The sequence below is a fragment of the Schistocerca serialis genome, chromosome 5 (genome assembly GCF_023864345.2).
Source record: "Schistocerca serialis cubense isolate TAMUIC-IGC-003099 chromosome 5, iqSchSeri2.2, whole genome shotgun sequence".
NCBI lineage: Eukaryota > Metazoa > Arthropoda > Insecta > Orthoptera > Acrididae > Schistocerca > Schistocerca serialis.
Window position 1 is genome coordinate 703,062,679 of NC_064642.1, and position 23,232 is coordinate 703,085,910.

Sequence of the window (23,232 nt, forward strand, 5' to 3'; positions counted from 1 at the left end):
CCATTGGAGTTGGTTGATCTTCACCTTGATGCCTTCGTGTTACCTCAATGAACATGTAACGAAACGTTCTGTTCTTCACTTAAAGCTTCCGGGCTAATAGATCGTGGAAGAAGAATAAAACTTTCTCCAAGCGTTTCCTCTCTGACTGCGGGAGACACCTTCAGAGGTAGAGTGACGAACTGCAACCATAATTCGAAGGATCGCCGAATATATGGGTATTGAGAAGGCACCACAGTCCACCACGTGACGTCGGTTACGAGATTATCTCTGATAGTGCCAACGTTTCAGACTGAAAGTAATCAATCGTCATTCTTACGTTGCAATGTTGACATCCAAATATATCTAACTTAACACCTTCCTCCTTTCTGTTAAGATTACTACGGTGTTTATAAATCTCAATAGCCTTTATATACATATGGCATGATACTGCGATGTTTTCAATATGTCACTCGTCGCAGTGAATTTTATTTCGTGATCACCCTCTCGGTAAATATGTTGCGCTGCAGCCGATTTATCCGTATGTCCCAGGCGACAATTCCTCTCGTCCTCAAACGGGTGTTAACACTTCATGTCAGTCCACAACTACAAGTAATTTTATGTGCACTCGGTGTAGAAAAAAGGATGAACACTACTGGGCATTAAAATTGCTACACCAAGAAGATATGCAGATGATAAACGGATATTCATTGGACAAATATATTATACTAGAACTGACATGTGATTACATTTTCACGCAATTTGGGTGCATAGATCCTAAGAAATTAGTACCCAGAACAATCACCTCTGGCCGTAATAACGGCCTTGATACGCCTGGGGATTGAGTCATACAGAGCTTGGATGGCGTGTACAAGTACAGTTGCCCATGCAGCTTCAACACGATACCACAGTTCATCAAGAGTAGTGACTGGCGTATTGTGACGAGCCAGTTGCTCGGCTACCATCGACCAGACGTTTTCAATTGGGGCGAGATCTTGAGAATGTGCTGGCCAGGGCAGCAGTCGGGTTTCGCAGGGATCGAATGAAGGGTAGAGACACGGGTCGCAACACATCTGAAATGTAACGTCCACTGTTCAAAGTGCCGTCAATGCGAACAAGAGGTGACCGAGACGTGTAACCAATGACACCTCATACGATGACGAATACACGCTTCCAATGTTCATTCACTGCGATGTCGGCAAACACGGATGGGACAATCATGATGCTGTAAACATAACCTGGATTCATCCGAAAAAATTACGTTTTGCCATTCGGCACCCGGGTTCGTCGTTGAGTACACCATTGCAGGCGCTCCTGTCTGTGATGCAGCGTCAAGGGTAACCGCAGCCATGGTCTCCGAGCTGATAGTCCATGCTGCTGCAAACGTCGTCGAACTTTTCCTGAAGATGGTTGTTGTCTTGTAAACGTCCCCATCTGTTGACTCAAGGATCGAGACGTGGCTGCACGATCCGTTACAGCCATGCGGATAAGGTGCCTGTCATCTCGACTGCTAGTGATACGCGGCCGCTGGGATCCAGCTCGACGTTCTGTATTACCCTCCTGAACCCACCGATACCATATTCTGCAACAGTCATTGGATTCCGAGCAACGCGAGCAGCAATGTCGCGATACGATAAACCGCAATCACGATAGGCTACAATCCGACCTTTATCAAAGTCGGAAACGTGATGGTACGCATTTCTCCTCCTTACACGAGGCATCACAACAACGTTTCACCAGGCAAACGGTCAGCTCCTGTTTGTGTACGAGAAATCGGTTGGAAACTTTCCTCATGTCAGCACGTTGTAGGTGTCGCCACCGGCGCCAAGCTTCTTCCTGTCGGTTAAATTTCGCGTCTATAGCACGCCATCTTAATGGCCAGTAGTGTATATAAACCAGTCCACAACTACAAGGAATTTTATGTGCACACGGTATAGCCAAAGGATGTAGTATATCTTTTGATGATCTTAAAATTCTTTTATCCTCCTCGTGGGTCTGAAGGTAGTTTCTAGATAATACTTGCTTAACACGTTCAGAGTGCGATCTGTAATATTGCTGATGAACGGAAGGAGAACTTGCCCTTTGGGCGGACGTCGATTCTTGTCGATCCTGATTCTCTCCATAGGGCGAGGTGCTCGATCCGTCTTCTTGTTAGAATAACCATTGTTCTTGAATTTCGACCATAGATGTTCAAGCTCATCTTTTAACAAGTCGGTTCACATATTCCGAGCGCCCTGTCCACCAAGCTTTAAATCGCACCTCTTTTTCGTCTGGGGTGCTGGTTAGAACCTTTATGCTGGTAACTGTAAGTGTGCGTGGCTTTTTTGTATATCCTATAGCCCATCGTCCCGTTCCTTCGCTTGATAACAGACACATCCAAGAAATTCAGTAAACCATTATTCTCCGTCTCCGTAGTAAACTGTATTTTTGGATTGGTACTTTTGAGATGTATCAGTAAGGCATCCAACTTCTCTGCATCGTGTGTCCACACTACGTCGACATAGCGGTATCATCTGGACTGTCAGTCTGCAACGCTCGTTATTCGAAGTTCTCCGTACGTTCTCCGGAAATTGTAAGTGATGTCAGTACCACTCTTTAAAGCTAAGCTTACATTGTTACCTTTTATGGTCGTCTGCTCTTCTCCAGATCTTCTCTATTTCCTCTAACGGTCTTAACTGGTACGTATCCCAGACTGGCGAGCAATATGCAAGTATTGGTCACACAAGTATTTCCTAAACTACCTCCTTTGTTGACGGACTGCATTTCCTGGGGATTCTTCCAAGGATTCTCAGCCTGGTATCTGCCGTTCCTGCGATTGTTTTATGTGGTCGTTCCACTTTAAACTGCTCCGTATGCATACACCTAGGTATTTTATGGAACTAAATGATTCCACTGATCGTTCTTCAATCGTGTATCATGCACTAATGCGCCCTTCTTTCTGTGTATATGCAATAAGTTACATTTGCGTATGATGAATATTAATTTCCATTACCTGTACCAAGCGTCGATCCTCCGAAGGCCTTCCCCCATTTCGCTGTCGTTTTGCAGAATTAAGACTTCCCTGTACACAACGGCATCACCCGCGAAGACCCTGTTGGAACTCCCGATGTTGTCTTCTATACCATTTATATGTATTGTGAAAAGTAATGAAACTCAACATTCCCTTTCAGTACACCTGAAGATACCTTTACATCAGGAGACTTCACTAAGAATGACGTGCTGTACTCTGTTTGTTAGAAATTCCTCCGTTGAGTCACACAGTTGATACGATATTCCGTATTCTCGTATTTTGTTCACTAGGTGGAAATGAGGAACTGTAACGAATGCCCCGCGAAAGTCAAGAAACATGGCATCTACGTTGTCGCTCGTACCTACCACCTTCTGAGTGGTTTCGAGGACGAACGGGGCGAGCTTGGTTTCAGAGTATAAATGTTTGGCGAGTAATTACGGTTACTTACAACAACAGCACACTAAAACTAAATTTAGTTTCAACTACGCGTCCTAACTTGTGGCGACGAACTGTACCGGCCTTTGTCTGCCAAAAGCGAATGATGTAACTGACACTTCAATCTGTCCTCTTCATAGTACGAGGCTCTGGCCATGTTGTGCAACGCTAATCGTTCATACGTCCGAACCAAATTACGTGTTTTTTGCTAAAATAAATCTATACATAAATGACACATAAGCCACAAAATAACTAATTAGATCATGCGCAACGCTATTTCCGATTGTATGGATCTTTTCGAGGGAACTTCAAAAAGTAAGTAACGCATGTCGTCCCACGACACATGACACTTGCAGAAGATAGTATACTCCATGTGGTCAAATGTATCCGGACACCTGGCTGAAAATGACTTACAAGTTCGTGGCGGCCTCCATCGCTAATTCTGGAATTCAGTATGGTGTAGGCCCACCCTTAGCCTTGATGAACAGCTTCCACTCTCGCAGGAATATGTTCAATCAGGTGGTGGAAGATTTCTTTGGAAATGGCAGCCCATTCTACACGGAGTGCTGTTCTGAGGAGAGTTATCTATGTCGGTCGGTGAGGCCTGGCACAAAGTCGACGTTCCAAAACATCCCAAAGGTTTTCTGGAGGATTCAGGTCAGGACTCTCTGCAGGCCAGTCCACTACAGGGATGTTATTGTCGTGTAACCACTCCGCCACAGGCCGTGCATTATGAACAGGTGCTCGATCGTGTTGAAAGATGCAATCGACATCCTCGAATTGCTCTACAACAGTGGGAAGCAAGAAGATGCTTAAAATGTCAATGTAGGCCTGTGCTGTTATAGTGCCACGCAAAACAACAAGGGGTGAAAGCCCTCTCCATGAGAAACATGACCACACCTTAACACCACCGCATTTTACTGTTGGCACTACACACGCTAGCAGATGACGTTTATCGGGCATTCGCCACACACATACCCTGCCAGCGGATCGCCTCATTGCGTACCGTGATTCGTCACTCCAACAACATTTTTCTACTGTTCAATCGTCCAGTGTTTACCCTCCTTAGACCAAGCAAGGCGTCGTTTGACATTTACCGGCATGATGTGTGATTTATGAGCAGCCGCTCGACCATGAAATCCAAGTTTTCTCACCTCCTGCTTAATTGTCATAGTACTTGTAGTGGATCCTGATGCAGTTTGGATTCCTGTGTAGTGGTCTGGATAGATGCCTGCCTATTACACATTACGACCCTCTTCAACTGTCAGCGGTCCCTTTCAGTCAACAGACGAGGTCAGCCTGTAAGATTTTGTGCTGTACGTATCCCTTCATGTTTCCACTTCACTATCAGTCGTAAACAGTGGACCTAGGAGTATTTAGGAGTGTGATAATCTAGTGTACAGACGTATGACGCAAGTGACACCCGATCGCCTCACCACGTTCGAAGTCCGTGTGTTCCGCGGAGCGCCCCATTCTGCTTTCTCACGATGTCTAATGACTACTGAGGTCACTGATGCGGAGTACCTGGCAGTAGGTAGCAGCGCAATGCACCTAATATGAAAAATATATGTTATTGTGGGTGTCCGTATACTTTTGATCACGTAGTGTATGTTGTGGGTGACGTGCAGGTGCAGTCCTGCTCCGGTACGGTCAACAGGTGGATCACAGTGTGCTTGCGCAGTGCGAGGACGCTGATATGAAATACCTGGCAGTAGGTAGCAGCACAATGCATCTAATATGAAAAATGTATGTTTTTGTGGTGTCCGGATACTTTTGATCACATAGTATATGTTCTGAGTGACGTGCAGATGCAGTCCTGCTTCGGTACAGTCATCAGGTGGATCACAATCTGCTTGAGAAACGGAACGAGAACCGGAATCATAATCCATACCTGAAGTATGCAGAATATAATATTCTCGTGGAGAAAAGATCTTAATTTCACATAGATTCACCATGAAATTCTGGCGGTAAATGCACCAAATTCAGTTTGGTGTTCAGCAATAGCAGAATGGTGCCAACAATTTGAACAAGGCCGCAAATATGTGGGTTATGCTGATCGTGAAGGATGGCCATCGACGTCGGCCAGAGACGACAATGTCCAAGCAATGCGGGAAATAATTCGCAGCAACCACACATTTTCCAAGGATAAAGACGTTCACACAACGTTTCTCGAACTCTTCCGTGACCATGTGACGGATTTCTATCGTCCAGGAATCTAACGACTGCTGTACGTTCCAACCGTTGCTTACAAATACTTAGTGGCAATGTTGATAAGAAGAAGTAGAGCAACCTCCAATAAAAGTTACTTAGCCCGCCACAATAATGTGTGACTTACTATATCAAGTCCCCCTCCTATCTTCTGGTGCTACTTTAGTTATAATTTGTAAGTGTAAAAGATTTCTTGAATCGGAATAGTATCGTCATGCAGGTCCAGAGGTGGACAATGTGATAAAATGTAATGTGGGAAATCTCAATACTTAATGGCAGTATAAATACAGTGTGAATTCCGTTTATGTTAAGCTATGTTGGTTGGTTGAGTTAGGGGAGGGGGCCAAACAGTGAGGTCATGGGTCCCATCGGATTAGGGATCGAGGGGAAAGGAAGTGGGCAGTGCCCTTTCAAAGCAACCACGCCGGGATTTGCCTGAAGCGATTAAGGGAAATCACGGAAAATCTAAATCAGGAAAGCCAGACGCGGTTTTGAGCCGTTGCGAATGCAAATGAGCCGTCCCAAATGCGAGTCCAGTGTGCTAACCACTGCGCCACCTCGCTCGGTTTAAACTATGTGATTAAAGCCATCAGTTGTAGTACTCTGTGACAAACTGCCTGTAGAATTGTAGGATTAGAATGCAAAAATAGTCTCCAAATAGTAAAAAAGAAATTCTTGCCTTTAGACACGTGGCTGCTTACAAATACGATTTCGTTATCGTCTCTTTTGTGTGATTAATCATAATCGTGCAATTACGTACTTCTTCACGTATAGCCAATACAATTATCCATGCATCAAAATCTAACAATAAACCGTTTGCTAACAACTCTGTGATATGTCTGTTAATAAACACGTCACTCGTAGGAACTACCGCCCGAAGAAAGCAGGCACAGAGCTTAATGCGCCCCCCGTTACAGTGCGCCCGTTTACAAACTGACAGTTTGCTGCAGTAAACCTTTTGTGTCCACCGTACAGTAGTATTATTTTTTAAACGATTTGCCTACTTTCCCGCATTATATTTTACTGGACGTAATGAAACAGCTTACAGTATAATTAAGTTACATTCAAATGTTGTTGCACTTAACATGGCAATGGTACACAGTTACAAAGAAATGACACTGTTGTTCCATAGAACAGGATGTAACGTAGCGTTCATTCCAAAGTGTACTTTTCATGTCACTGTACATAGCTTACTCTTTAGCTGGCATACTTGCCACTATTATTGCATACCATGCCTGGCTGTGATTCTCTATGGTTGTGAAAAAAAGGATCCGAATTATACCAGACACCAAACAGCAGCTTCTCATTCGGCGTAGCCGATCCATGTGTCAAGCCCCTCCTATCGGCTACCTTTGCTGGTGTCAGGGTTTCCACTTCTGCGTCTCGCTCGTAAATTCCGACTAACCATGAGTGGAAATCAGCCCGTGTCAATTAGTATCGACTGAACACCTCCATCATATCTGTCAGTCATCATATCTCTTCCAGACTTAAAATGGCTCTGAGCACTATGGGACTTAACAGCTATGGTCATCAGTCCCCTAGAACTTAGAACTACTTAAACCTAACTAACCTAAGGACAGCACACAACACCCAGCCATCACGAGGCAGAGAAAATCCCTGCCCCGCCGGGAATCGAACCCGGGAACCCGGGCGTGGGAAGCGAGAACGCTACCGCACGACCACGAGATGCGGGCCATTCCAGACTTAAGTTGTGCCTTTCATTCTCTGCTATTGATCAAGCGTCTTGACCTTCTTGATGAGGAAGCTGTTTCTTTCCGGATTCTGTTTCGTCTTTATACTTCGAGGACATGCGACATCTGTGTAGCGACCCACATCCATCTTGCACCTTGGAAAAATGGATAGGACTTGATGAAGAATCCCCGAAGATTTTGAATCGCCGTAATGAATTTCTGACTTGATCCACTCTTCTTTCAAGTCTCATCTGTGTCCTCAGAGTATGGGATGTAGTTGAAGGATGTTGTCAGGTTAACGGGTACGTAATGCTGGTGTCCATTATCACGAAGCTATCGGTCCCTTGATAGATAATTCATTGCGCTCCACAACCTAACACTTAATGATTGGTTTGTCAGTGTCTAAGTAATACCTACCCTATGTTAATTACAGCGCCCTTAAAAGTTACACTATTATTGCAGATGTTATATCTGAATATTGTTATCTTTCTGACAAATATATGTAGTCTGGACAGAGGTTATAGGAAGGGGTCGATTACATTTATGGCCGAAATAAAAATATGATACTGAAACTATCTCCTTAACATTTTTACAATGGTGTTGTGCCAGGTGTAGCGGAAACTTACGAAGTGCAGTATAGTAATTATCGTGCTTTTAAATTATGAAAGAGTTACAAGAGCTTCAAATTACTGAACATTTTCCACACCTTTGAAAACTGCTTATTACTGACACTAGTTAGTACCATCTTGCACTGCATTACTTCCTTTAGTGCTGACAACAGCTTGGCGCCACTTCTAACAGTCACTTTCCAAATCAGTATTTGTTTCAAATGGCTCAGAGCACTATGGTACTTAACTCCTGAAGTCATCAGTCCCCTAGAACTTAGAACTACTTAAACCTAACTAACCTAAGGACATCACACACATCCATGCCCGAGGCACGATTCGAACCTGCGACCGTAGCGGTCGCGCGGTTCCAGACTGTAGCGCCTAGAACCGCTCGGCCGCTTCGGCTGGCCAAATCAGTATTTAAAACGAAGCTTCATCCAAGGTAAATTTTATGCCACAGAAAGAGACATGGACATACTTTATACAGTACCAATCACAAATTGACTTTCTGTATTTTCTCTACCGTCACGCTATACTCAACAACCATTTCTTCTCTTTGCAGGTGGCTGAAAGTCTGATGGAGCTTCTCGTGCGGATCTCAGAGAATCCTGATCACTGGAGTAAGTATGGCTCATTACACTGGTTTCATAAGTCTGACATGCCCAACAAAGCTTCCCGAGATCTTTTCAGTTGCAGTTAAGATTTACAGAAGACAGCCCGGGCCATTACTTCCAGATTACACAGATATCCTGACTATTGCTCGTATTTTAAAGTAGTCAAATAGAGAAGTGAGACAATAGTGCTTATGATGTGGAGAATAAGTAATTATTTATTTGTGTTTTCTGCTGCCAGTCACTGTCCTTTGTTTTATATTCAATTTAACTCATTGAAACTCGGTTCGAGCATGTTCTGCCGTTATTCAGGCTTTCATGCACAGAGAAAACTGTTCCTTAAAAGTTAATTGTCTTAAAATAAATTAACAAAGAATGTTTATTTGCTTTTCGGAACTGAGGTGGCTGTTCGGGTATTTGGAGAGAGGAGGTAGCAGTGGTTGGTCAGAAACAAATAAATAGCTTCCACAACGAAACTGTGTCTCGAAATCTAACAGAAAACCAAAAGAGATTCCGACCGTATGTAAAGTACGCCAGTGGCATAATGTAAGCTACACCTTCACAACGCTATAACACTGGTAGTATTATTGATTACAGTGCCACTAAAGCAGAGATACTAAACGCGGTTTTCCGAAATTCCTTCACAAAAGATGACGAAATTAATATTCGAGAATTAGAATCAGAAACAACTGCCAACACGAGCAGCTTAGAAGTACGTACCGTCTGAGTAGTGAAGCAGCTTAAGGCGCTCAACAACGGCAAGGCTTCCGATCCAGAATGTATACCAGTCATGTTCCTTTCAGAGTATGGTGATACAATAGCTCCATACGTAGCAATCATACACAACCACTCGGTCGTAGAAAAATCCGTACCCAAAGACTAGGAAGTTGCAGTAGTTATTCCAATGTGCAGTAGGATTTTGGAATACATACTGTGCTGAAACATTGTAAATCACTTCGAAGAAAATTATTTATTGACAAATAAATTCGTTTTTCTACAACTATTTCTTTATTCTCACGAAGTAATGACAGCTATCGACAGGTCACGTCAAATTCATTCCATATTTTTAGATTTCCAGAAGCCTCTTGACACCGTTGTTACAAGCGACTTATAATTAAACTGCGTACCTATTAAGTATCATCTCAGTTTCCTATTACTAAAAGGAATGCGCTAAATTTCAGTTACACGTTAAAGCACACAGATCTAAGGACTGTAAACATAACTAAATTTTACAATGACGAATAATGTCAATTGAAACGGTCACATAGACAATGTTGTGGGGAACGCAAACGAAAGACTGCGATTTATTGACAGAACACTTAGAAAATGTAACGGATCTTCTGAAGAGACTGCTTACACTACGCTTGTCCTCCCTCTTCTGGAGTATTGCTCTGCAATGTGGGATCCGAATCAGACAAGACGGAAGACGTCGAAAAAGTTCAAAGAAGGGTAGCTCGTTTTGTGTTATTGCGGATATGAAACACGAATTGGGGTGGCAGTCATTAAAACAAAGGCGTTTCTCGCTGCGGCAGGACCTTCCCATGAAATATCAATCACCAACTTTCTCCTCAGAGTAAGAAAATGTTTTATTAGCGCTCAACTATATAGGGAGAAATGATCATCATAATACAATAAGAGAAATCAGAGCTCGCACAGAAAGTTTTAAGTTTCTCCCTCGCACTTTATGAGAATGGAACGGTAGAGAAGTAGTTTAAAGGGGTTCGATGAACCCTCTGTCAGACACTTAGTTGTGAGTAGCAGAGTAATCGTGAATATGTAGATACAGATATAGAAAAAAATAATTATTCCACACAATCTCCATTCCAAAACGTAGTCAGTATGACCAAAATTAATAAATTGTAGAATGAGAATCTGTGATTAAATTTTAGTTCCCGTAGGGAAGAACGAAGATCACTACGTACCCTATCAAAAAGTAAAAACTGATGTATTTAAACCTTGAAAATAATTCAGAGGCATGATAAATCCATAACATCCATCATGTTATAACTCCAAATTCGATTCGCAGCACTGAGCAATGTCATTCTGGCGTACTAGGAAGACAATGGTCTACGTCACAGTAGAATAGTTTTTTAAAACAGAGAGAAGGGAAGATGATGAAGTGCAGTACAAAACCTAAACACTGCTGATGGCTTTCTCTTCTATTAATATAACAGAAAAATAGTGATGTCTACTCAGCTGCCAAACCTCATAATGAGCACCGTCACGACTTTTTTCATCCCTGCTCAGCGGTGGATTACGGTTAAGGAAACGTGTTGCACATTGAATGTCGGCTGTAACGCCTCGGACAAGTTGTTGCACAAGTCTGGCTATCGCTGATCTTGCGAGGTTGTTCCCGCGGATTCTTAATTGAGAATAAAAAAAAAAAATTAGGCAAATGTAAATTTATCGAAGCTGCTGGACGTTGTGATGCAACGACCACACTATCGATCGGATTATGGATGTGGTTGGATTCGAACGACTGTGTAAGAATTCCATATCAGTACACAAAATGGGTACAAGGAACAAAGTACAAGAAAACTTAAATTGTACCTCACACACAGCTGAACATCCTACTTCGATTACAGATTTGATTGATACAGACTGAGGAATGAGTTCCCGAAATGGTAGTCACTTCCAGTGGTACACACCTGGCTAGAGTCGAGGTTCGTAGCTGTGGCCTTGCTCTAACGGCTGGCTGTTGTGGTTCCAGTCCTCGCGGGCTGTTGCCGGTAATGGAGTATTCCCCAATGGCTGTTGCTAACTCCAGACGAACTCTGCCAGAGGATTGCGTCGAAGAAAACCGACTTTTCACTGTTCACTGAATCGCTCAAGACTGAAAACTGAACATCGAAGACTACTCGCCAAAAATTTAAGACTGAAGACTTAACACGGAAGACTGCTCGCGGAAGACCGTTTTGTAGACTGCCGGGAGCCGGCCGCGGTGACCGTGCGGTTCTGGGCGCTGCAGTCCGGAACCGCGGGACTGCTACGGTCGCAGGTTCGAATCCTGCCTCGGGCATGGATGTGTGTGATGTCCTTAGGTTAGTTAGGTTTAAGTAGTTCTAAGTTCTAGGGGACTGATGACCTAAGATGTTGCGTCCCATAGTGCTCAGAGCCATTTGAACCAAGACTGCCGGGCTACACGTTATATCACCACTCGGACTGCTTCACCGAATTCGTGAGATTGGCAGCCCCTGTTGGAGTTCACCTGCTCCTCAAACATTGTCTCTCGTAGCGGAATGGTGCCTACATTGCGTTTGACTTGTGGGTCGGTACCGATTCCGCGCGAAAAGGTTTACTGTTTGTCGAACTGCATGCTATCAGGTTTAGCTTTACCTCAGCAAAACGGTTGACTGCATGTGATGAGGCATGTTATAAACAGGTCAAATGCGCGCGAGTATTTTGTTTGCTATTTGGTAACGTTTGCAGTGAACTGTTGCTCTCACTGCTATCATTAGTCAATTTCTCCGAGTGCTGTGCTGTGTGTGCCTGTTCCTAATCTTGATATGTGACTAGTTAGCTAAAAATGGATTGTAACGCTCCTCTACATCTACATCATATTCCACAAGCCACTTAATTGTGTTTGGCGGAGGGTACCTTTTGTACTACTAACTGAGCCCTCCAACCCTGTTTCAAAATTGCGAATAGCCCATGGGAAGTATGACTGCCGGTAAGCCTCTGTGTTGGCTATAATTTCTCGAATTTTCTCCTCATGGTCATTGCGTGAGACGTATGTAGGGGGGGGGGGGGGAGGAAGTAATATGTTGTCCAACTCTTCCCAGAAAGCGCTCTTTGGAAATTTCAATAGAGAATCTCTCCGTGATGCACAACGTCTCTCTTGTAACGTCTGCCAGTGGAGTACGTTGAGCATCGTCGTAACGCTCCCGTGACCAAACGTGCTGCATTTCGTTGAATCTTCTCTATCTCTTTGATCAGCCCTATCTGGTAGGAATCCCAGATAAATGAACATTACTCAAGAATCGGTCGAACAAGCGCCTACGAAACCACTTCTTTCGTGCTGTGTCGTCGGAACAAAGACACAGCCATGGCAAAAGCATCACAGGCGCAAAGATGCGAGCTGGTGCCAGTGCTATAGAGACTCGCCACTTGCACGGGTTCTACCGGCGCCACGGGCGGCACTGATGACGAAGATATCGACTTCGACTCGGCCAATTGCCGGCCGAGTACAATCATCGTTTAGGGCTGACTTAGACAGGGAACGTCGTTTACGAGGTGCATTCAAGTTCTAAGGCCTCCGATTTTTTTACTCCGGACTGGAAAGAGATAGAAACATCCGCATTGTTTTAAAATGAGGTCGCGTTCATTGTCAATACGTCCCAGAGATGGCAGCACCGTACGGCAGATGGAATTTTACCGCCAGCGGCGAGAATGAGAACTGTTTTAAATACTTAAAATGGCAGACGTTTTCCTTACTTGAACAGCGTGCAATCATTCGTTTTCTGAATTTGCGTGGTGTGAAACCAATTGAAATTCATCGACAGTTGAAGGAGACATGTGGTGATGGAGTTATGGATGTGTCGAAAGAGCGTTCGTGGGTGCGACGGTTTAATGAAGGCATAGCATCGTGTGACAACAAACCGAAACAACCTCAGGCTCGCACAAGCTGGTCTGACGACATGATCGAGAAAGTGGAGAGAATTGTTTTGGGGGATCGCCAAATGACTGTTGAACAGATCGCCTCCAGAGTTGACATTTCTGTGGGTTCTGTGCACACAATCCTGCATGACGACCTGAAAATGCGAAAAGTGTCATCCAGGTGGGAGCCACAAATGCTGACGGACGACCACATGGGTGCCCGTGTGGCATGTTGCCAAGCAATGTTGACGCGCAATGACAGCATGAATGGGACTTTCTTTTCGTCGGTTGTGACAATGGATGAGACGTGGATGCCATTTTTCAATCCAGAAACAAAGCGCCAGTCAGCTCAATGGAAGCACACAGATTCACCGCCACCAAAAAAATTTCGGGTAATCGCCAGTGCTGAAAAAATGATGGTGTCAATGTTCTGGGACAGCGAGGGTGTAATCCTTACCCATTGCGTTCCAAAGGGCACTACGGTAACAGGTGCATCCTACGAAAATCTTTTGAAGAACAAATTCCTTCCTGCACTGCAACAAAAACGTCCGGGAAGGGCTGCGCGTCTGCTGTTTCACCAAGACAACGCACCCGCACATCGAGCTAACGCTACGCAACAGTTTCTTCGTGATAACAACTTTGAAGTGATTCCTCATGCTCCCTACTCACCTGACCTGGCTCCTAGTGACTTTTGGCTTTTCCCAACAATGAAAGACACTCTCCGTGGCCGCACATTCACCAGCCGTCCTGCTATTGCCTCAGCGATTTTCCAGTGGTCAAAACAGACTTCTAAAGAAGCCTTCGCCGCTGCCATGGAATCATGGCGTCAGCGTTGTGAAAAATGTGTACGTCTGCAGGGCGATTACGTCGAGAAGTAACGCCAGTTTCATCGATTTCGGGTGAGTAGTTAATTAGAAAAAAAATCGGAGGCCTTAGAACTTCAATGCACCTCGTAGTGAACGGACAGTTGCACTTGCTATGTGCTGTGAAATTTACCTACGATTACTTGCACTTAGCCATTGAGGGCCTTTTTTGTGTTATATTACATGCAGAGTTGCAGACTTAGTTATTCAACAAGTCATAAAGATAAGTAAACCTTTTAACTTACTTGTGTGACTTTGTTACTAATTTGTTGGAGTGCCGTAGGACCTTTGTTCTCCTATCCTGTTACCTGATCCTGGGGCACACCTGTGCAGTAGTGACAGGGAAAAACTGTATTAGCGGTGTATTGCAACAGAAGCCGTTTCACGACCTCACAAACTCGGCCTACCGTAGCAACAGTGGCAACTCGGCCTCCACAGCTTTAGCCACGTGGCCTTTACAGAACCGGCAACGAGGGTTTACAAAACTTCCTAGATGTATTACATTTCCTTAAGATTCCTCCTATGAATCTGAGTGTGGCATCTGCTTTTCCCACTACTTGTTTTATTTGGTCAAATGGTTCAAATGGCTCTGAGCACTATGGGACTCAACTGCTGAGGTCATTAGTCCCCTAGAATTTAGAACTAGTTAAACCTAACTAACCTAAGGACATCACAAACATCCATGCCCGAGGCAGGATTCGAACCTGCGACCGTAGCGGTCTTGCGGTTCCAGACTGCAGCGCCTTTAACCGCACGGCCACTTCGGCCGGCTTTTATTTGGTCATTCCACTTAAAGTCGATCTGGATAGTTACTCCTAGATGTATTACGGCAGATACTGTTTCCGGCGGTTTGTCATCTAAAGTGTAGCTGCACAGTAGTGGATTTCTTTTCCTTCTTATGCGCCATACATTACATTTATTTACGTTCAGGGTCAACTGACAGAACCCGCACCATTTGTCTGGAGGGCATTCTGCAAATCGTTACTATCTTCTGGCGTTGCTAGTTTGTTATACACCACCGCTTCGTCTGTGAATAGCCTTAGAGAGCATCCGACGCTTTCTACTACATCACTTATATATACTGTAAACGGCAACGATACTATCACACTTCCTTGGGGTACATAGGAAGTTACCTTCACGTCTGTCGATTTTGCTCCGTTAAGAGCGACGTGTTGTGTTCTGTCTGCAGGGAAGTCTTAAATTCAGTCACAGATCTGCTCCGATACTCGGTAAGTTCGTATTTTTCTCACTAACGGCAATACGTGACGGTGTCAAATGACTTCCTGAAGTCAAGGAAGACGGCATCAACCTGAATGCCATTGTCTTGGTCACTGTGGGTCTCATGGAGGAACAGAGCGAGATGAGTTTCCCAGGATCTCTGTTTGCGGAATCCATGTTGGAGAGGAGATTTTAATTCTCTAAGAACGTCATCATTCTTGAGCATAAAATATGTTCCATAATTATACAACAGATTAACGTCCACGTTACAGCTCTATAATTGTGTGCATCTGTGCTGCGGCCCTTCTTAAAAACGGGAATGACCTGCAATTTCTGCCAGTCGCTAGGTACTCTTCGTTGCCCAAGCAATCTACGATAAATTGTTGCTAGAAGGGGAACAAGTTCTTTCGCATAATCCCTGTAGAACGTTATAGGTATCTCATCTGGTCCTGACGCCTTTTCACTACTTGTAAGTGATTGTAGTTATTTTCCTGTTCCGCTACCGGTTATCACAATATCTGCCATTTCGACTTTTGTACGGTGATTGAAAGGAGGTACTGGGTTACGATCTTCCGCAGTGAAACGATTTCGGAGGACCGGATTCAGTACTTAGACTTATCTCTGTTATCTTCCGTTTATGCCAGTATGGTCATTGAATGAATGAAAAGATGATGTTATTTACTGATTTTACATAAGGCCAAAACTTCTCCGGCTTTTCACTCGGATCGGTTAACAAAGTTTTGCTTTCAAAATTATTGAACACTTCTCTCATTGCTCTCCTTACGCTCATAGTCGCTTCGTTCAGCTTTTGTTTGTCAGCTAGTTATGAAGTTCACTTTCTTTACGTAGTAGTTTTCTAACATGGTTGTAACATTTTGGATTCCTGTGGAGCATATCGCAAGTGAGTAAGGCCATAAATTGATCGTTGTTGGAAGAAATAAATTTCAAAAAGACAGAGAAATACAACGTGGAGTAGTGTAGCGCTGTACATTAAAAACATGTAAGAACGGTATTTACGGTTCTTCAATCCACATTCTGTTTACTAATGAAGTCATACTAAAACACAATACTATTACTGAATTATGATAGAGAGCTTTAAAAATAATTTGTAAAGAAGTTGCCTCTAATGGACTCCATGTTTACAACCAAGATGTTACTAACATTAAAAAATGTGCTATTATATGGAGAGAAGATCTATTTTGCAGCCATTGCCATAAACATTAAATGAAGTTCATAGTGTATTGCAGGAAATGTGCGTTTTAAGTGCAAAGAAAGGAAATATGGTTCTCATCAACTGCTCTATCTTAATTGTGTCCTTTCCAACTGAAAGTAATTTACAACTGCTGTGTAATAGCGGCAAAATTTTTGGTCTCCCCATCTTCGACTGCTGTAGCAAATTTTATCAGCACTTATTTTCAATTCTTGTTTCGAACAATGGTAAGTACATAGCCTTAGTATTTTCTTTGTTGCCTAACAAGCAGCAGTTTCGTATGAAGAAATCTTAAGTGGAATAGTAAATTTGGAGGGGTGGGGGTGCTTTTGTTGAAGGTTTAATGAACACTAAATCTGAAAATGAAAATGTTACATGTTTTGCTGATAATCTGACGAGGAACTTCATAGACTCGGAATGTAAGTTTCCACCCTAAATTTGGGCTTTCACTACTTAAGTTCCGAAAGAACAACCAATGATCGTGAGGCATTTCACAGTGCTTTTCGGCCTTAATTTCCTCAGTGCACTTCCACATATACATTATGTTCTTGATGGTATCGTTCACTTAGAAAACCATCTACATTAAAATTAATGACGCAGTATGGCTCACCTATATAATAATAAACTTGAGAACGTGCAGCACACAGAGTGATTTCATTTTTACTATCATAAGGAATGAATATAGTTTCTGTGTCTTTCCAAGTACCTTAAAGAACGCTGCATTATTGGCGAGAGTATTTTATGCAACATTTTTAACCATATCTATGACTCGTCTAGCTTAGCAGTCATAGACAATTCTAAGTCTCTGAAAATGGGAAGGAAAATGCTGTAGTGGGAACTTAACTTGTGTTTTCCGCCGTGCGCAGTTAACTTGACTAAGAAAATCAGCACAGCTGACCGCGCGCAGTTGACCACTTCAAGAACAAGTGAAATTTTGAGTCTGTGCGTAGTCGGGATCACCCATGTTGGCAGCTGTGGTTAGGTTCTTCTTGGCAGCGACTGTAGATGGGTCCTGACACACTGTCTAGATAGCGTCTTTCGATTGTCTGGCGACTGTCTTGAGCTATTGCTTGCTGAGTGGAATCCCCATCCACTTCTGTTCACATTAAAAGAGGCCGTACGTATTACAGTGGCCAGCAGCCGTGGTCTAGGAATAGACGGCACGGTAGCTCAGTGTGTTCGGTCAGAGGGTTAGCCGCCCTCTGTAATGAAAAAATTAAGTTTATGGACCAACGATGAACTTGAATAAGCGTCGTGGGACGTCCATCCCGAAGAAATACACCAAACAATAACTAACAAAATGAGATTAACAAAAAGGGGGTAATATCTTTGATTAGTAATCAAAACGTCCTCCTTCCCGAATTCAAATCCTGCCACTGCTTAAATCTTGATTAATAATCAGCATTGGCGGCCGAAGATTCCGGCGTAAGAAGTCAGCCTCATTCTGCCAACGGCCTTGTCAAAGAGGGCGGAGGAGCGGACAGGGGTTCGGGGCACTCTTTTGTCCTAGGGGTGGGAAACTGCTCCCAAAGGCATGAGGATGCAGAAGGCAACGGAAACCACTGCGTTAAAGACACGTAACGCGTATCAATAGGACATGTGGCCTGTAATTGAAAAAGTGTCATGATGATCTCTCCAGTGGCTAAAGATTCCGGAATAGTCCACCATTCGGATCTCCGAGAGGGGACTGCCAAGGGGAGGTGACCATGAGGAAAAAACTGAATAATAAACGAAAGGATAACGTTCTACGAGTCGGGGCGTGGAATGTCGGAAGCTTGAACGTGGGAGGGAAACTAGGAAACCTGAAAACGGAAATGCAAAGGCTCGATCTAGATATAGTAGGGATCAGTGGAGTGAAATGGAGAGAAGACAAGGATTTCTGGTCAGATGAGTATAGGGTAATATCAACAGCAGCAGAAAAAGGTATAGCGAGAGTAGGATTCCTTATGAATAGGAAGGCAGGGCAAAGTGTTAGTTATTATGAACAGTTCCGTGATAGAGTTGTTCTTATCAGAATCGACAGCAAACCGACAACGATAGTTCAGGCATACATACCGACGTCACAAGATGGAGATGAAGAGATAGAGAATGTATATGAGGATATGGAAAAAGTAACACAGCACATAAGAGGAGATGAAAAATCTAATCGTCATGAGGGACTGGAATGCAGTTGTGGGGGAAGGAGTAGAAGAACAGGTTACAGGAGAATTAGGGGTTGGGACAAGGAATGAGAGAGGAGGAAGACTAATTGAGCTCTGTAATAAATTTCAGCTAGTAATAGCGAATACTATATTCAAAAATCACAAGATGAGAAGCGATACTTGGAAAAGGCCGGGTGATACTGGATGATATCAGTTAAATTACGTCATGGTCAGACAGAGATTCCGAAATCAGATACTGGATTGTAAGGCGTTCCCAGAAGCAGATGTAGACTCAGATCACAATACAGTATTGATAAAGAGTAGACTGAAGTTTAAAAACATTAGTCAGGAAGAATCAATATGCAAACAAGTGGGATGCGGAAGTACTAAGGAATGACGAGATACGCTTGAAGTTCTCTAACGCTATAGATACATTAATAAGGAATAGCTCAGTAGGCAGTACAGCTGAAGAAGGATGGACGTCTCTAAAAAAGGGCCGTCACAGAAGTTCGAAAGAAAAACATAGGTATAAAGAAGGTAACTGCGAAGAAACCATTGGTAACAGAAGAAATACTTCAGTAGATCGATTAAAAAAGGAAATGCAAAAGTGTTCCGGTAAAATCAGGAATACAGAAATACAAGTCGCTGAGGAATGAAATAAACAGGAAGTGCAGGAAAACTAAGATGAAATGGCTGCATGAAAGATGTGAAGAAATCGATAAAGGAATGGTTGTCGGAAGGACAGGCTCAGCATACAGGAAAGTCAAAACAACCTTCGGTCATATTAAAAGCAAGGGTGGTAACATTAAGAGTCCAACGTGAATACTGCTGTTGAATGCAGAGGAAAGATCGGATAGGTGGAAAGTATACATCAAAAGCCTCTAGAAGGGGACGATTTGTCTGATGTGATAGCAAAAGAAACAGGAGTCAATTTAGAATCAGAATTTAAGAGAGCTTTGGAGGACTTAAGATCAGGAAACATTCCATCAAAATTTCTAAAATCACGTAGGTGTAGAATGTGTGTGTCTGGCGGCATACGATCTGACTTTCGGAAAAATATCATCCACACCATTCCGAAGACTGCAAGAGCTGACAAATGCGAGGATCATCGTACAATCAGCTTAACAGCTCATACATCCACGTTGCTGACAAGAATAATATACAGAGTAATAGAAAAGAAAATTGAGGATGTGCTAGACGACGACCAGTTTGGCTTTAGGAAAGCTAAGGACACGAGAGAAGCAATTCTGACGTTGCGGTTGATAATGGAAGCAAGACTAAAGAAAAATCAAGACACGTTAATGGGATCTGTCGACCTGGATAAAGCGTTCGATGGTGTAAGATGGTGTAAGATGTTGGAAATTCTGAGAAAAATACGGGTAAGCTATAGGGAGAGAAGGGTAATATACGACATGTACAGGAGCCAAACGGGAATAATAAGAGTGGACGACCAAGAACGAAGTGCTCGGATTAAAAACGGTTCAATCTGGATTCGAAAAAGCGATGATGGAAATAAAAGAAAGGTTCAGGAGTGGAATTAAAATTGAAGATGAAAGACTATCAATGATACGATTTGCTGATGACATTATTATCCTGGGTGAAAGTGAAGAAGAATTGGATGATCTGCTGAATGGAATGGAAGATCTAATGAGAACAGAGTATAGTTTGAGAGTAAATCGAAGAACGACGAAAGTAATGAGAAATAGAAGAAATGAGAACAGCGAGAAACTTAACATCAGGATTGATGGTCACGATGTAGATGAAGTTAAGGAATTCTGCTACCTAGGTAATAAAGTAACCAATGACGGACGGAGCAAGGGGGACATCAAAAGTACACTAGGAGTGGTAAAAAGGGCATTCCTGGCCAGGAGAAGTGTACTAGCATCAAACATAGGCCATAATTTGAGGAAGAAATTTCTGAGAATGCATGTCTGGAGTACAGCATTGTATGGTAGTGCAACATGGACTGTGGGGAAACCGGAATAGAAGAGAATCGAAGCATTTGAGATGTGGTGCTACAGACGAATGCTGGACATTAGGTGGACTGATAAGGTAAGGAATGAGAAGGTTCTGCACAGAATCGGAGAGGAAAGGAATATGTGGAAAACACTGATAAGGAGAAGGGACAGGATGATAGGACATCTGTTGAGACATGAGGGAATGACTTCCATGGTACGAGAGGGAGCTGTAGGGGGCAAAATCTGTAGATGAAGTCAGAGATAGGAATACATCCAGCAAATATTTGAGGACGTACTACTCTGAGATGAAGTGGTTGGCACAGAAGAAGAATTCGTGGCGGTCTGCAACAAACCAGTGAGGAGACGGATGACCCAAAAAAAGTATTATAGTTTTCGTTTGTTATTTGTTGTTTGTTGTTGTTTTTTGTTTTGCTTTTGTTTGCAACATTTGACAAGGAATGAATACTTTTTAAAAAAATAATAAATTATTTGAAGTTGAAATATAAATAAAATTCAGTTCATTTAAGAAGAATACAAAAAGATTATTGGATAGAGGGGAGATTTGTTAGTGCTATCACCGACTGTGACTAGGGATGAATACCTCGGAATTGTTTCTTCGAACTGTTGACCGCCAGTCACAATAAAGTAATTTGCTTAGCAGCAGAGAAATGGGGTTGCTAATCCTGTGCATTAACGTTAGGTACTCATCCATGTACAACAGTGGATACGTTTTGGCTAGATAGCATGCGCCTTGCGCTACATTTACGCCAGTATTCACTATTTTTAACCACCCTTTGAATGGTCTGTGCAATTTGTCATTGCAATTTGGAATGTTATGTCTGATTTATAACTCTAGGCGTCTTATTTACTCCTACATCTCATCTTCGACCTCCTCCAGCCCCACTTCAGAGTCACTGTTGTCGGTGTCAATGTGGGTGTCACTGTCCACACTCTGTAGTCTTAAGAGTAGTATACTTTCATTGTTCGCGTGCTGCATTTAGAAGATGACAGTGTGTTCTGGGGAATGTCCTTCCCCACACGTGCATGTAGGTGTCGGTCTCAGACTCATGCGGCTCAAGTGCGTGGGATACGGTCAATGTCCAGTTAATAAATGTACCATACCGCGGTTAGGATCGATATGTTTCGTTCTCAATCGCTCCCTTATGTCAAGGAGGAACTCGTGTAGTCTACGTCTCTTATCACTCACATGCCCCTCACCTTGCCATGTATCCAAACGCCAACTTATAAGGTGACACGTCGTCTGTATTAATACGCTATTTATTGTGTGTAACTTATCTTGCGTTCCCATCTTTAACCAGTACCTTGCAGCTCTGTATCGGACGTATTTCGATGCACACAGTGCATTCACTAAGTTGGTGCCGGAGCCTCCTGATAGTCTAAATGGTACACTTCTTTGCCCTCGTCTGACTCACGCTTTGTTGGTGACAAGGTTCAGTCTGTGTGCCATGTGTTAGCTGCGAAGCTGACAAGGAGAACACGGCAAATGCCATATATCGATTTCCCAGGAACTTCGCTCAGTGGAGGAGGCATCAAAATAAGGGAACACATGCCTCGGCTTATCCGTAGAAACTCGACCGTTTCTGAGAAAATGATGTCGAAGTTTTCGAGGTACAGTCTGTACCTTCTGCGGGTAAACAGTCTAACTGAAGCGTTGGCACTGTGGGTAGGGTCACGCCTCCACAATTTTGTACCCTGTGTACAAAATAGGATTTTTATTTTTATTTTTTTCATGAAATGAACTGCATTTGTGCCAAGAACTTTTTATGTATGTTCATGTTGTTTATAGCACATAATAAAATATCCGAGTGGAAAATGGTAAGTGATTTTACAAACACCCCGTATAATAAATGTATGACACTTAATGTGAAACGCTGTTGTAGTTTAGAATCAATATAATGTCCGTGTATCCCTAACTTGATAAGAAACCTTAGTTGGTATTTTGATTTGGGGTAGGGGACCAAACAGCGAGATCATTGGTCCCATCGGATTAGGGAAGGATGGCGAAGGAAGTCGGCCTTACCCTTTCAAAGGAATCATCCTGAAATTTGCCTGAAGTGGTGTAGGGAAATCATGGAAAACATAAATCAGGATGGCCGGATGCAGGTTTAAACCGTCGTCCTCCAGAATGCAAGTCCACTGTGCTAAGCACTGGGCGAGCTCACTCAGTGAAACACTAGTCTTTTAACATTCTACAGACATGGGTAGACAAATAAAGAAAAGGATGAGACTGATGTCTGAAATACTCTTATGCGATAGTGACAAGGGGAAGACTGAGTCGATAATTAAATCACTGAAGACTAAGAGTTCTCATGGATGTGTTGGAGTGCCTATCAGAATATTAAAGTACTGTGCTGCACATGTTAACCCTGTACTTAGCCATATTTATAATTTTTCCTTTAAGAGTGGTCAGTTTTCTGAACGATTAAAGTACTCAGTAGTAAAGCCGCTTCATAAAAAGGGAGAAGGGGATAATGCAGACAGTTTTAGACCTATATCTATGCCATAAGTGTTTGCTAAATTTATTGAAAAGGCTGTGTATGTAAGGATAATTAATCATTTTATACCACGTATTTTTGCTATCAAATGTACAGTTCGGCTTTAGAAGTCTTTTAATAATTGAAAATGCTATATTCTCGTTTCTCTGTGAGGTACTTGACGGCTTAAACAAAAGGGTTCTAACGCATAT

General features: G+C 43.0%; 1 protein-coding gene across 1 annotated transcript in view; it reads left to right on the forward strand.

Moving 5' to 3' along the window:
* The window catches only part of LOC126482183 (uncharacterized), a 172,805-nt gene that overhangs the window by 144,530 nt on the left and 5,043 nt on the right, over positions 1-23,232 (forward strand). The window contains exon 5 of the mRNA XM_050106162.1: positions 8,491-8,548. Within this exon, the coding sequence (XP_049962119.1) occupies positions 8,491-8,548 (58 nt within the window). The remainder of the gene's footprint in view (positions 1-8,490; positions 8,549-23,232) is intronic.